The following is a 13,744-nucleotide window of genomic DNA, read 5'->3' as shown; positions in this document are numbered from 1 at the left end:
CACAGCAACCATTTCTTTTCCTCAGCACCAGCTCCTCCCCTATAGGCTAATCCCAAGATCCCAACTCTCCGTTGCCGGGCAGGTTTAACCTTTCAGCTGCACACCTATAACACCTTTTTAAGCCTCCTACATTATATACTACATATAATTACACCTTATACCAATACACATACATTACATCATCAATACTGCTACACCTCTACATAGTAACATTCTCTACTCTGCTACATCTTATACATTACCATACCTTACACTATACATTTCTACATAACACTACTTTATATCTTATCACATATGTATAAATTTAAGAACACATTTAGTGTCTTCAGGGGTAGGAACTCTACCACCATCTTACAACCCTTCATCTCAAATGTGCCCCAGTCAAACCTGGCAGTAGTCAATATCAGTCTTCTTTGTATTTCTAAACATACATCAATAAATTGACATCTGGGTGTTATCAGTTGGGTGTGTGTCCTTGCACTATCCAATCAGTAGTACCAGTATAAGGCCTCGATTCCACTTGCCCATGAGAGAGCGTTGGAAGCAATATGCTAATGACCCTCTGCTGCAGGTGTGAGCCAAGGGTCAAGCGACTGGGATCCAACCTTGCAACTGGATCACAGCTGCGGAAAAGAGGGAGGGACCTCTTTCTTCCTCTCCTCCGCTATCTCTGCGTACATCACACTGCGGTCAGATGACATGCAAGAGCAGCGCGATGCTTCACACGCACCCATAGACTTGTATAGGTGCGTGTAAGCCGAGACTTGCTGCCAAACGCAGCATGCTGCGATTCATTTCTCATGCCGATATGGCATGAGAAATGAATCGCAGATGGACACTGCCCCAAAGTTTTGCATTGGTGGAGATCAATCCCATGTTTTATCAGATTGTACTCGTTTGTGCAAAACGCAAGTAGAAGCGAGGCCTACGACTGTGTAGAGACACACCCCTATGACAAATGTATGGCAACACCCAGTTGTTAAATTATTAATACCTTTCAAGGCAGTACAACAGAGGAAACGCACAATGCAAAATTCTAAGGAAAAAACACTCTAAAATTGTTATTTCAAGGTAGATCTAACTCAGACATTTTAGAATTGATAGATCATGTTTAAACTATGTTAGGTTACATGTACTACTAGCACAAGCATGACTTGCATTACTTCCCAAACTGAACAGCTGCAATACATGGAGAGGCAAACAATCAGTTAACATCTGTCACTACTAAGGGTGTGAATCTGACTGCAAGCGTTTTTTCTGTGCCAACAATTGGTCCCAGCGGTCCCAAGGGATGAATGCAAACATAAGGTGTTTTAATGACAATAATGTCACAAAATGGCATTAGTTTTCAAGCTTCACATATTATTAGGTAACAGTTGTTCAAAACTAGATGTGCAATTAAATGTAATTTTTTTGTAATTAATATGTAAATACGATGAACTGACATAACTTTTACTCCAGGATCAGTGCTTCTAATCTAAGTCCCCTGCACTTAGTCTTATACTTAAGTGCCACCACGATAACCTGCTCAGGTCAGACTTCAGCAGGGTTTGACTGTCACGGATGTGTCAAGCTTTACAGACAGTTCTGTAGTGTCTGGCTATAGAAGGTCGCAGCATTTGGCTACACAAGCTGCTCTCTGACTTTCCCTTTTTACCTTTTTGAGGTTAATCCCTTTCTTTTTGGGCCCCTGCATATTTCCTCACCTTTTCAGCTGTTAATCATCAGCACTTCCCTTTGTGTCTTTGTATACTCTCATTCCTTCTTACTCTTTGCTGATGACAGGTTTAACTACCCTTTGCAAGTCTTGAGTGCAAGCAGTCAGCTTGTATTCATCTGGAGAAACTTTGTTAGGCCTAAGCCACACGGCGAGAAAATCGGTGCGAGTGGAGTGCGATAAAATATCGCATTCCCCTTGGACCAATTCTAGCCTGTGTGTCAGCACACATAAGCGATTATTTTCTCAGCCCTAATCGGACTGAGAAAACAATCGCAGCATGCTGCGATTGTAAGCTGAGACTCTTTCTCTCGCACCCATTCAAGTGAATGGGGCGAGAGAAAAATCACACTGCACTTGCGGTTCAACGGTGTACTGCCAGTGCAGTGCGAGAATCGCAATAGCCGGCTACGGAGGAGAGAGGGAGATAAATCCCTCCCTCCCCTCCTCCGTGCCAGCCCGCCCCCCGCAGCTGAGGTCTGCTCACATGATCAACATCAGATGCAGGCACACTCGTATGACACTCGGCTCCTGCTGTGCTGCCAGCTAGAGCCGAGTCTCATGCGAGCATCGCAGTAGTGCCCCGTGTGGCCCCAGCCTTATTGTTGCAGTTACTCTCCAGGAGTCATCTGGAGATAAGTTATTCATTTAATTTTCCCTGTGTGTATTTCCTGTGTGTTCTTTAGAGGTTAGTGGGGTTGACTAAATGCTTATCCCCTCAGTTTCCTGTTAGGGCCTATTTCAGGGTCAGTCAGGTATCCTGCTCGGCGCGTAGGTGCAGAACCTATCTAGGGTGGTGAGGGAAGTCAGGGGTCAGTAGTAGGTTTGATCAGGGGTCACCAACTCCCTCTTCCCTAGACACAGGGTTTCCCTTCCCTTTCGGTTGGTACTTCCTTGTACCTAGTGTGACAGTGACCTGCTGGCTGCTCCATTGTATCTGGAGCAATGCGCAAGTCAAAAGACTCAATGTAAGTCTATGATAGCCTCATTCTGGCTCTCAGAGACCTACATTGAGCACCTGTGACAGTTACCTTTGCCTTCGAGTGAGAAATTGTAGTTACAAGATGGTGCCACGGGACCAGAGCGGCGCCAATAAATGGTGAAGACTGCAGTAGGTAAGTATATTACTAGGGGAAAAGACTTTAGATTAGCAGCACCACTCCAGAGCCAAAGAAAAAACAACAAAATACGCTGAAGTGGGCATTTAGTAGTTTATGGTTTGTAATATAAGCACAATAAAAAAAAATTCAGGTTACCACGAACTGTAGAGGGACAACAATACATAAGTATAAATAAAGAAAACTGGTTCCACATTAGCTACAGGTCCTTACTGAAAGGAATGAATAAGAAGTATTCAAGGTCAAGGACCAGTAACCGCTAGTGAAACTGACCGAACGCTGACTAATTAGAAATATTCCTAATAATTAGCAAAAGCTCATTTTCAAAGGCACAGTACAGAGAGCTGTTACTACGGGCTGTACTGAAGTCACCGGGGACTGCTGCCCACTGACCTGGAGGAAAACGGAACAAGAAAAAATGTCAATGAAACACTGAGGACTGAACATTCCAGAAACATTAGCGACCCTTTCCATATGTACAGGAGTAACTTTATCCACAGCCAATGTCTAGTTAATACGCCAGTGAAACCTGAGCGGCCTATTTACGAGCCCTGGCACACCTTTTGTTCACCTTTCCCGCATCATCCCAGTCCTTAGCTTTCAGCTTATTGTTCAGCATGAAATCAAGCACACAGTCACCATCAACCTCCCTTGTGTGTCAAAACGAGACAAATTTTCGAGACACTTCAGTATGCCTGAAGGTTCAACAAGGTCTTGGATTCTCTAGCCAATCATATTAAAAAATAACTTCCCTTGACAATGCCTGTTACATCATGTATGCTAGCTACGTAGATCGAGAAACGCTGCTTCAAGAAAGCATATAACTCGCCTGCCAGGTTGTTGTTTTGTTAGCTCCTAGTCCTGGCTGTTAGTTAACGGTATAATAAGGAAAAACCAGAGAAAATAATAATCTGACTATCATATGGAAGAAAATATGAGGTTACTAGTGCTCATAATGAACAGAGTGCACAAGCAGATCACCTTTATAAGCTAGAGTCCTTGAAAATAAGCAGCAAATAAGTCACATTTTAAAGGGGATGCCTGGAACTAGATTTTTTTTTACTTATAATTGAGCAAATAGGTTCAGAGGACCTTGGTCCAAGGGCCTTGTCGGTAGTCGATGGCCATTGGCCCTACAAATGTCCTCTTACATGCTGGCTTCCCCGATGCCTCTCTACTGGGGCGACATCATGCATACATTGCACTGCAACGATGATGTTGCACCTTGGCCACTTCTCAGAAGAGGTGATAGGTACGCCACCCAGTAAGAAGATGTTCGCAAGGCTCTGGTCTAGTAGCCATGGACTAACGACATGGCCACACGTTGAGCAAAAAGATTTGCAGTATTTCGAGGTATTATTAAAAAACAGATTTTCAAATGTAATTACCTTTCCTATGAAATCTTAAGATTACTAGTTTCTATCTCCAAAGTATATGTGGTGGTACTGCAATCGTTCCAGATGTTTTGCAGGAAACGACTTAACATTTAGTTTAGAAAAAGCAACACAAGTCGATGTGTGATCTAGCAGGCTTGTAGATAACATGTGACTTAGAATTTTGAGGTCAATAACAATTCTTTATTCTCAAAACTGCTTTAAATATTGCCATTCTCAGCTGATTTTTTTTAAATAATGGCTAATATGTGTGAAAAACATCATTCCTGATACAAAGCTTTATTAAAATGAATAAAAATAAGTTGAATTGTGTCATAAGACATCAATACCACTTGAAACTAGTGAGCTTTCAAAAAAAATTCATAATTATTGGTAAGAAAAAAAAAAGGTTTACACCACTCAGAACATTAAAGGGTACCAGTCACATGAAAAAACACTATTTAACTGCAGATACGGGGTTAATCTGCAGGTTAATAGCGTTTTGAACCTGCCGGATTCAGTCACTGCTCAGTGTATAGAGAGCAGCGGCTGTAACTACACCCCCTGCTCTGACTGACAGCAGGGACTAATCCTGAGCTGGCTGTCAGTCAGTGCAGGGGGTGCTGTTACAGCCTCTGCTCATTATACACAAAGCGGTGACTGAACGCATGCTAGTATCACCTTTATGACTGAAGTCGGATACTGCTGGGAGGAATAAAGTTCATTTCCTCCTGTCAGCGGGGCTCTAAGTGCCCCATAACTACAGGTTCATAGCTTTCTGCATATCACAGGTTCTGTTTAAGAATCAAAGCCCAAAATAACATGGTAATACAAAATATTGCCTATAAAATTCAAGTTTTTGGATGTTAGAATTAAGGAATTTCACTTAATTGTTGATGACAGATGCAGTCATTGCAAGAATGTTGGCAAAATATTCATATATAATAATGATAATAATAATAATAATAATAATAATGGTATTTCCAATTATCGCAATTGAGGCTTGCTATTTTTAAAAACATCTCAGTGGAAAAGCTATAAATAATTGAAAATAAAATCTTTACCTTCAACTGATACCTATTAGACTGCAATGCACCTAGTTTGGTTGTATAGCCGGGTCTCCTACCTTGTTGTAGTACTGCACCTGTACAGAATGCCAGTGTCCATCGCTTACACCTCCTTCAATGTAGGGGCTGACGGTAGTTGTACTTTCTCCTGTGACAATGAAACAAAACCAGCTTGAGTCTTCAAATAAAATTTCAAATACAATTTTCACATGAAATAACTTTACGTACACAACAAACACTTAAGGAAGCACTGCTTAGTCATTGACCTATGGGTTTCTTGGTGCTGGGCGCCCCACTGATTGCTCAATACACCAGTCTGAAGTCCACAACTCCAACACGAGCGCTATACAGATTCATTAGTAAGTCTATGGATTTGAACAGTCACTGTCATAGAGCTGTGTAGAGACCCATACCATAGACTATTGGACTGTAGACCACATGAAGGAGCTGCGGAGTTTGGGTGATCGGTGGACTACCACCAGAGATTATAGCATTCTCTTGATGAGCTTCAAGAAGTAGTCACTGGAAATGGTCTTCCAACAGTCTTGAAGGAGTTCCCAGAGACGCTTAGCACTTGTTGGCCTTTTACCTTCACTCTGCGGTCCAGCTCACCCCAAAACCATCTCAATAGGGTTCAGGTCTGGTGACTGTGGAGGCCAGGTCATCTGGTGTAGCACCCCTTCACTCTCCTTCTTAGTCAAATAGCTCTTACACAGCCTGGAGGTGTGTTTGGGGTAACTGTCCTGTTGAAAAATAAATGATGGTCCAACTAAACGCAAACCGGATGGAACAGCATGCCGCTGCAAGATGCTGTGGTAGCCATGCTGGTTCAGTATGCCATCAATTTTGAATAAATCCCCAACAGTGTCACCAGCAAAGCACCCCGACACCATCACACCTCCTCCTCCATATCTCACGGTGGGAACTAGGCATGTAGAGTCCATCCGTTCACCTTTTCTGTGTTGCACAAAGACACGGTGGTTGGATCCAAAGATCTCAAATTTGGACTCCTCAGACCAAAGCACAGATTTCCACTGGTCTAATGTCCATTCATTGTGTTCTTTAGCCCAAACAAGTCTCTTCTGCTTGTTGCCTGTCCTTAGCAGTGGTTTCCTAGCAGCTATTTTACCATGAAGGCCTGCTAGCCAAAGTCTCCTCTTAAAAGTTGTTCTTGAGATGTGTTTGCTGCTAGAACTCTGTGTGGCATTGACCTGGTCTCTAATCTGAGCTGCTGTTAACCTGTGATTTTTGAGGCTCGTGACTCAGATAAACTTATCCTCCGCAGCAGAGGTGACTCTTGGTCTTCCTTTGCTGGGGCGGTCTTCATGTTAGCCAGTTTCTTTGTAGCGTTTGATGGTTTTTGCCACTGCACTTGGGGACACTTTCAAAATGTTCCCAATTTTTTGTACTGACTGACCTTCATTTCTTAAAGTAATGAAGGCCACTCGTTTTTCTTTACTTAGCTGCTTTTTTTCTTGCCATAATACAAGTTCTAACATTCTATTCAGTAGGACTATCTGCTGTGTATCCACCAGACTTCTGCACAACACAACGGATGGTCCCAACCCCATATATAAGGCAAGAAATCCCACTTATTAAACCTGATAGGGCATACTTGTGAAGTGAAAACCATTTCCGGTGACTACCTCTTGAAGCTCATCAAGAGAATGCCAAGAGTGTGCAAAGCAATAATCAAAGCAAAAGGTGGCTACTTTGAAAAACATAGAATATAAAACATTTTCAGTTGTTTCACACTTTTTTGTTTAGTATTTCATTCCACGTGTTAATTCATAGTTTTGATGCCTTCAATGTGAATCTACAATTTTCAGAGTCATGAAAATAAAGAAAACACTTTGAATGAGGTGTGTCCAAACTTTTGGTCTGTACTGTATATATATACTTTTAACAAATGACAGGTACACTTTAAAGTCCTATGCGAAGAGTCCTCAGAAATAATTTATGTAATCCGGATTATGCAGTTACTGCCACTAATATTGCGCCACCTCTTCCGTTCCCATGCACATGTCTATACTGGTCATTAAAATGATTCTCAGAAGAATAGGATTCCTTAGGAACTATAAAATGTCAAATAAATGACAAAGTAAATCCCTCCACCCTGAAAACAATTAACAATCTTCATCTGCAGAGGATGAAACTGCTGGATAAAGGGTAGAGGAATAAGGAAAAGAAAAGACATATCTGCATGCGGCAATGTACTCGGCAGATATTGCCCAGTGTCACAGTATGTTCTGCAGATGAACAACTACCGCAAAATAAACATTTACAGAACCTTAGAAAAATGGGTAAATAAAGGCAAGGCTTTCTGAAAGTCACTTAGATTTTAGATGATAAACACTTCAATGTGAAAAGCATTGACACTGAGATAAGGTGCGCGCTGAGCTCTTACATCACAGGCTCTATGGAAACACAACCTGACGCCCAGCTCATACATGAAGTCTATACAAAGGGCGGCAAATGTGGGGCCAAGTAGTGATTGGGGAAGCAGCAGGGTACGTTTGTGTCCTTAAAAACACTAAAGTCACCCTTAGGCTATGTGCGCACTTACCGGATTTTTCGCGGATTTTGCCGCGGATTTGCTGCATGTTTCGCTGCAGAAAATGTTCATAACATCTCTGCAGTGAATCACCAGCAAATCCTATGGAGAAAAAAAATCCTGTGCGCACTGGGCGGAATTTGACAGCTGCGTGTTTTGCTGCGGGAATCCCGCAGCAAAAACAAGTGCATGTCACTTCTTTTCCGCACAGCGCTGCGGGATTTCACTCCATTGACTCAATGTTAATCAAGAAATCCCGCAGGGAATAACGCAGGCAGCAAATTCTGTGCGGTTCACTGCGTTTTCCTGCGTTATTCCCTGCGGTATTTTGCGGTTTACCTCCGGTAATGTGCATCACTTGCTTGCGGTTTTGCAGGGAAGTGATGTCATTACAGGAAGAGGAAGCCGTGCAGAGTAAACACACACACAGATCACAGACACAGACATCACAGACACATAGATCACATAGACACAGACACATAGAACACACATAGAAAGAAAACGGAAATATAGGAAAAAAAGAACGTGGGCTCCGCTGCATATTTACCGTCCAGCCGAGGTAAGCACACAGCGGCGGCCCGGTATTCTCAGGCTGGGGAGGGAGAGGGGCAGGGATAATGTCCCCCGCCTCACTCCCCCTCCGGCAGCCAAGAATATCAGCCGCAGCTGCTCCGGCACTGTCGCATGCAATATGCGACAATACCGGCGTGTCCTCGGCTCTTCTTGCCACCGTGTAGCAGTGGTGGCAAGGTAATACAAGGGGTTAATGATGGTGGGGGACCACCGCCATTAACCCCAGGCTTGATCATGGCAGCGTCTATGTGACAGCTGACATGATCAACCCGTAAGTAAAGTGAAAAAAACACACAGAAAAATCCTTTATTTTAAATAAAACAAACAAGCCTCGTTCACCATTTTATTAACCCCTCCCGCACCAAAGCTCCGGCATAATCCAGGTCCGACGTCCAGCGCTGCTTCCATCCAGCCGCGACTGTCACAGAGACAGGCTGAATGCAGCAGAGGTAATTACCGGTCATTTCCCACGGCCGGTAATGTGAACTCACTGCCGACCGTGGGAAATGCAGCGATCTGTCATCTATCTATCTATCTATCTATCCCTCTATCTATCTATCTATCCCTCTATCTATTCTTCTGTCTATCTACTCTCAGAATTAAATGACTTTTTTTTTTTTTTTTTTTTTTTCTTCAATGTGCTTTATTGCATTGAAAGCAATAAATCACATCCCAACCCGCACGCGGCAAAACCGCGGCAATACCGCGAACAATACCGCGGTAAAACCGCAGCAAACCGCGGCAAACCGCATGCGGTTTTCGGGTGCGGTTTCCCGCGTTTTTTTACCGCGGGTGCGGTAATCTTTGAGGGCATGCGGAATTTTCTCAAGAAAATTCCACTTCCCAGTGCGCACAGAGCTACACCAAGAATAATAAAGATACTTCCAGGGTTGTGGATTTGGCTTCCTAAGGCCATGTTCACATGTTCAGTATCTGTAAGCCAAAACCAGGAATGGGTGATAAATACAGAAGTGGTGCCGTGTTTCTATTATACTTTCCCTCTGACTGTTCCACTCCTGGTTTTGTCTTATAAATACTGATGTAAAATGCTGACCAAATACTCAACGTGTGAACTTGGCCTAAAAAGCATTGTCTGACTCTATGCCCCACAAAATGGATCAGCAAATGTGATAAATAACAAAAAAACAACAGCATATAATCAATATTCAGCTGCCCTCTGGTGATCTTTGTCTGCAACCTGCCAGCCATGATGTGGCACACTGGCATGTGACCGCTGCAGCTAAGAACATGACGTTGATGCCACTGACTGTCTGCATCGCATATTATTGCTGGCACCGGGAAAAAAAAGACCAGAAGTGGACTGCATGTGCATCAGACCTGGATTAGGGAGGCTGATTTGAAGAGTTGAGTGTTTTTTTGTTTTTTTAAAGCCTTTGTTGCCCTTTTTTGAAGAGTTAAACAATCCCTTTATTCGAAATCAGGAAGGCTGCAGAAAGCCGGTCAAGCACATTCAGACATTTTCCTAATATCAAAGCGAGCGGAGAGGAAATGACAGAATAACAATCACATGTTATTGGAAGGTCTGCCGAGCGCTCCCGATTCATCCGACGTTGAATGTCATAACAGTTGACTTTTCTCCTCCTTGTTTTTCAGCTTCATACAGGTTTGTAGCCAGGCCCTTTCATGTCCCGGCCTCGCACCTCCCACGTAAACACCCCACCGCAAACTCCATGGATGCATACAAATGAGGTCTAGCAGGCCCCAGATCCTGTAACAAACTGATTCTCACACACCCTTTATGGTAAGAAGCTTCTAAGTCATTCCAAGAAGACATTGGGAGTCTTGGTTTAGACTTGAACGCCAATAAATTAATCTGCAGCCAGCAATAGATAAATAAATGTGTCATATTATCCTTAGGGTCTAGTAAAACCAGAAACAAGCTCCTGCATGTTCCACCGCCCATAAAGTATCAGGCAAAACACTTCAATACAATATGGCTGTGCCCGTATTTTCTAGAATTTAGACAAATCTACGTTAATCTCTACTAATTGCGGAAAAAAAGGAAAATATCCTCAAGACTTGTAGGACTCAACAATATAAAACAACAGCGATGGCGTGTTACAAATACTGAATGCAGACGTCTTTGCCGAGGCTTGCAGTAATGCCGACCGTAAGAACCAAGCTCTGTAATTATAACTTTCATTGCGAGGTTATATGCAATTACGTTATATCCAGGAGCACAAATTTTCTCTAAAATATTGTGACAGACGTTAATATAAGAAGTATCGCACCTTGTGCTCTGCTTGGCGCTTCAGTTCATTTTTTAGCGTTTGTCTTTGTGAACCGGACGAAATGTAAAAACAAATTGGCTGTCTAAATTAACAACTAAATTAAAGTATTAAATTTAGCATTAATTTAGTTAATAAAAATTATCTAATATATTATGTCAGAAGCACCTTGTCGTCTGCTTGATGTTTGCGTTATGTTTTTTGAAGTTTTCTTTTTACTTTTTTAATTATTTATTAAGTATGTAAAACTATAAAAACATCAGTTATATAAATTCACAGCTACATTTAAAAATTAAAGTTAGCAATAATTAACACTGAGGTGGGAAGTTGATGCCCACGGGGGGGCATAAAAAGATAAAAGAAGGTCCTGTGACAGAAAAGCTTACTTGTTCTAGTTCATAGCAGCGCACAGCCTTGTTTTGGGGAGGAGGGCTTGTTACAAACCTCTCCTGTTCCTACAGCACGGATCATCACAACTTCTCTCATCAGCCATAACATTTTTAGTTTTGCATTGACCAAGTCATATGAGGACTTGTTTTCCGCAGGACGAGTTGCACTTTTGAGTGACACCATTTACTTTACCATAAAGTATACTTTAACAAAAAAAAAAACATACACAGGAAAAAAATTCCAAGTAGAATGAAATAATAAAAAAATGCTATTGTTTCTTCAGTTTTGTTCTTACAGTGTTTATTGTGCATTGTGTGATTTTTTTTTTATCCAAGTGAGAACAACTACTGGGATAGGGAATGTATAGTTTTTGTTTAGGTATGTAATTATGTTTTGTGGTTTTTTTTTAATTTTCTAAATCCACGTAGCTATATGTGCACACCGACACACACTATATATATATATATATATATATATATATATACATACATACATACACACATACACACACACATATATACATACACAGTTTCTGTATGTATGTATGTATGTATGTATGTATGTATGTATGTATGTATGTATATATATATATATATATATATATATATATATATATATATATATATATATATAAATAAAAATAATCTAAAACACAAAACATAACTAAGAGCAATGCATCTCCTATCCCAGTAGGTTGTACTCACTTCGAAAAAATCATTCTGCCAGGTCATTTTTTACTACACAATGAACACTGTAGGAACTGTAAGAACAAAACTGAAGAAGCAATGGCATATATATGTATAAATATTTTTTTTTTATGTTGTTTTTGTGTATATATATATTATACACAATTATAATTATTGATTATATTACTAATTGATTATATATATATATATATACACACAAGTATTTATATTATTATATCGTGTGTATATATATTATACACACATACATATTATATATACACACACACACACACACACACACACACACACACACACACACTAGTATAATTTTAAGAAAGCACAAAAAAAATTACTTGTCATTTTCAGAGATCAATAATTGTTTCATTTTTCTGTTGATGGAGCTGGTGACTGCTTCTTTTACTTTTTTATTTGTGTACAATGTTTTGAGTAATCTTTATAGCATTTTTTAGTTGAAAAGTATTGTCAAAAAAATGTCAATTATGGCTTTTGATTTTTTTTTCTTCTCACCATTTACTGTAGGTGTTTAATAATTTTACTTTTTGATAGGTTGGACTTTTACAGACACGACAATACCAAGTACACTTATTTTTTTTATTTCTGTATTTCTGTATTTTTTAATTTGGAAAAGGGGGGGGATTTAAACTTTTACATTTTCTTTAAACATTTATTTATTTTGACGTTATATTTTTTAGTTCCCTTAGGAGACTTACACCTGTGATCATTTGATCATTTCTACTATACTATAAATTGTGTTTTATAGTATTGCAGTATATAATTAACTTGAGGGCATTTCCCCTTGATCTTCGTCTGCCTTCGTGTATTAGATCAGAAGTATGTACAATCTGTCATTATGAGATGTGGATTCTAACATTTCGGACTAACAAAAATCATCGACCCCAATTAAAATACAAATTTATTATAAATTCTTAAAATTCCCCCCAAAAAAACACACACAACATAAACAAACACAGGGTCAGGAAAACCCTTACACCGACTGATTAGAGTGCAGGGACGGGAGCGGGGGCCCTGATGACCCTAAATAGGAGGGTGTCCCTACCTAACAACGGAGGGTATGACTCCTTAAATTTCCGGGCGCCCCCGTTCCTCGTCGGCTATCCCTTTTCCTCACCCTAAATATAGGAAAAGATGACCAGGAGTGAGGGGAGCCATCCCAAGTTGGTTAGGGTTTTACCAAAAATCAATAAAAGATATGTATACTAATTCAGATTCCTGACCCAATTGAAATAGAATACAACCAGGAAATATTAGGTCCAAAAATTAGTTTTCTGTACAATTCAAATCATCAGACACATAATGATGTCACACAATAGTATGTCACAAAGAAACCCTCATAATCTAAATATAATCATAACAGAGCTATGATCGGCAGAAAGGAAAATCATTACCACCCAATGATATTGTTACCCTAAAGTGAGTGCCAATCGCACCTGCCACAGACAATACTGGTCAGTAACATAGGATAACAAAGGAAGACAAAAATCAACTTCCCTGAATAAAGAAGGTCTTCATCCCTGCCTGGCCGAACGCGTTTCTCCTTTCCCATTACAGGTTCATTGGGAGGCTTGGGGAGACTACAGTAAATCCTGTAAGGTTTCAGCCATGGGTCAGGATTTACTGTCGTCTCCCCAAGCCTCCCGATGAACCTGTGATGGGAAAGGAAAAACGCGTTGAGGCCAGGCAGGGATGAAGACCTTCTTTATTCAGGGAAGTTGATTTTTGTCTTCCTTTGTTATCCTATGTTACTGACCAGTATTGTCTGCGGCAGGTGCGATTGGCACTCACTTTAGGGTAACAATATCATTGGGTGGTAATGATTTTCCTTTCTGCCGATCATAGCCCTGTTATGATTATATTTAGATTATGAGGGCTTCTTTGTGACATACTATTGTGTGACATATCATTATGTGTCTGATGATTTGAATTGTGCAGAAAACTGTGATTTTTGGACCTAATATTTCCTGGTTGTATTCTATTT

General features: G+C 40.7%; 1 protein-coding gene across 4 annotated transcripts in view; it reads right to left on the bottom strand.

Annotated features, from left to right (window-relative positions):
• CELSR1 (cadherin EGF LAG seven-pass G-type receptor 1) overlaps positions 1–13,744 on the bottom strand; it is a 271,369-nt gene that overhangs the window by 123,668 nt on the left and 133,957 nt on the right. For all 4 annotated transcript variants that reach the window (XM_075345116.1, XM_075345117.1, XM_075345118.1 and 1 more), the window contains exon 5: positions 5,335–5,423. In XM_075345116.1, the coding sequence (XP_075201231.1) occupies positions 5,335–5,423 (89 nt within the window). The remainder of the gene's footprint in view (positions 1–5,334; positions 5,424–13,744) is intronic.

The sequence above is a fragment of the Anomaloglossus baeobatrachus genome, chromosome 4 (genome assembly GCF_048569485.1).
Source record: "Anomaloglossus baeobatrachus isolate aAnoBae1 chromosome 4, aAnoBae1.hap1, whole genome shotgun sequence".
NCBI classification, from domain to species: Eukaryota; Metazoa; Chordata; class Amphibia; order Anura; family Aromobatidae; genus Anomaloglossus; species Anomaloglossus baeobatrachus.
The sequence above is the reverse complement of the archived record's forward strand: the minus strand, read 5'-3'. Positions and strand labels throughout refer to the sequence as shown.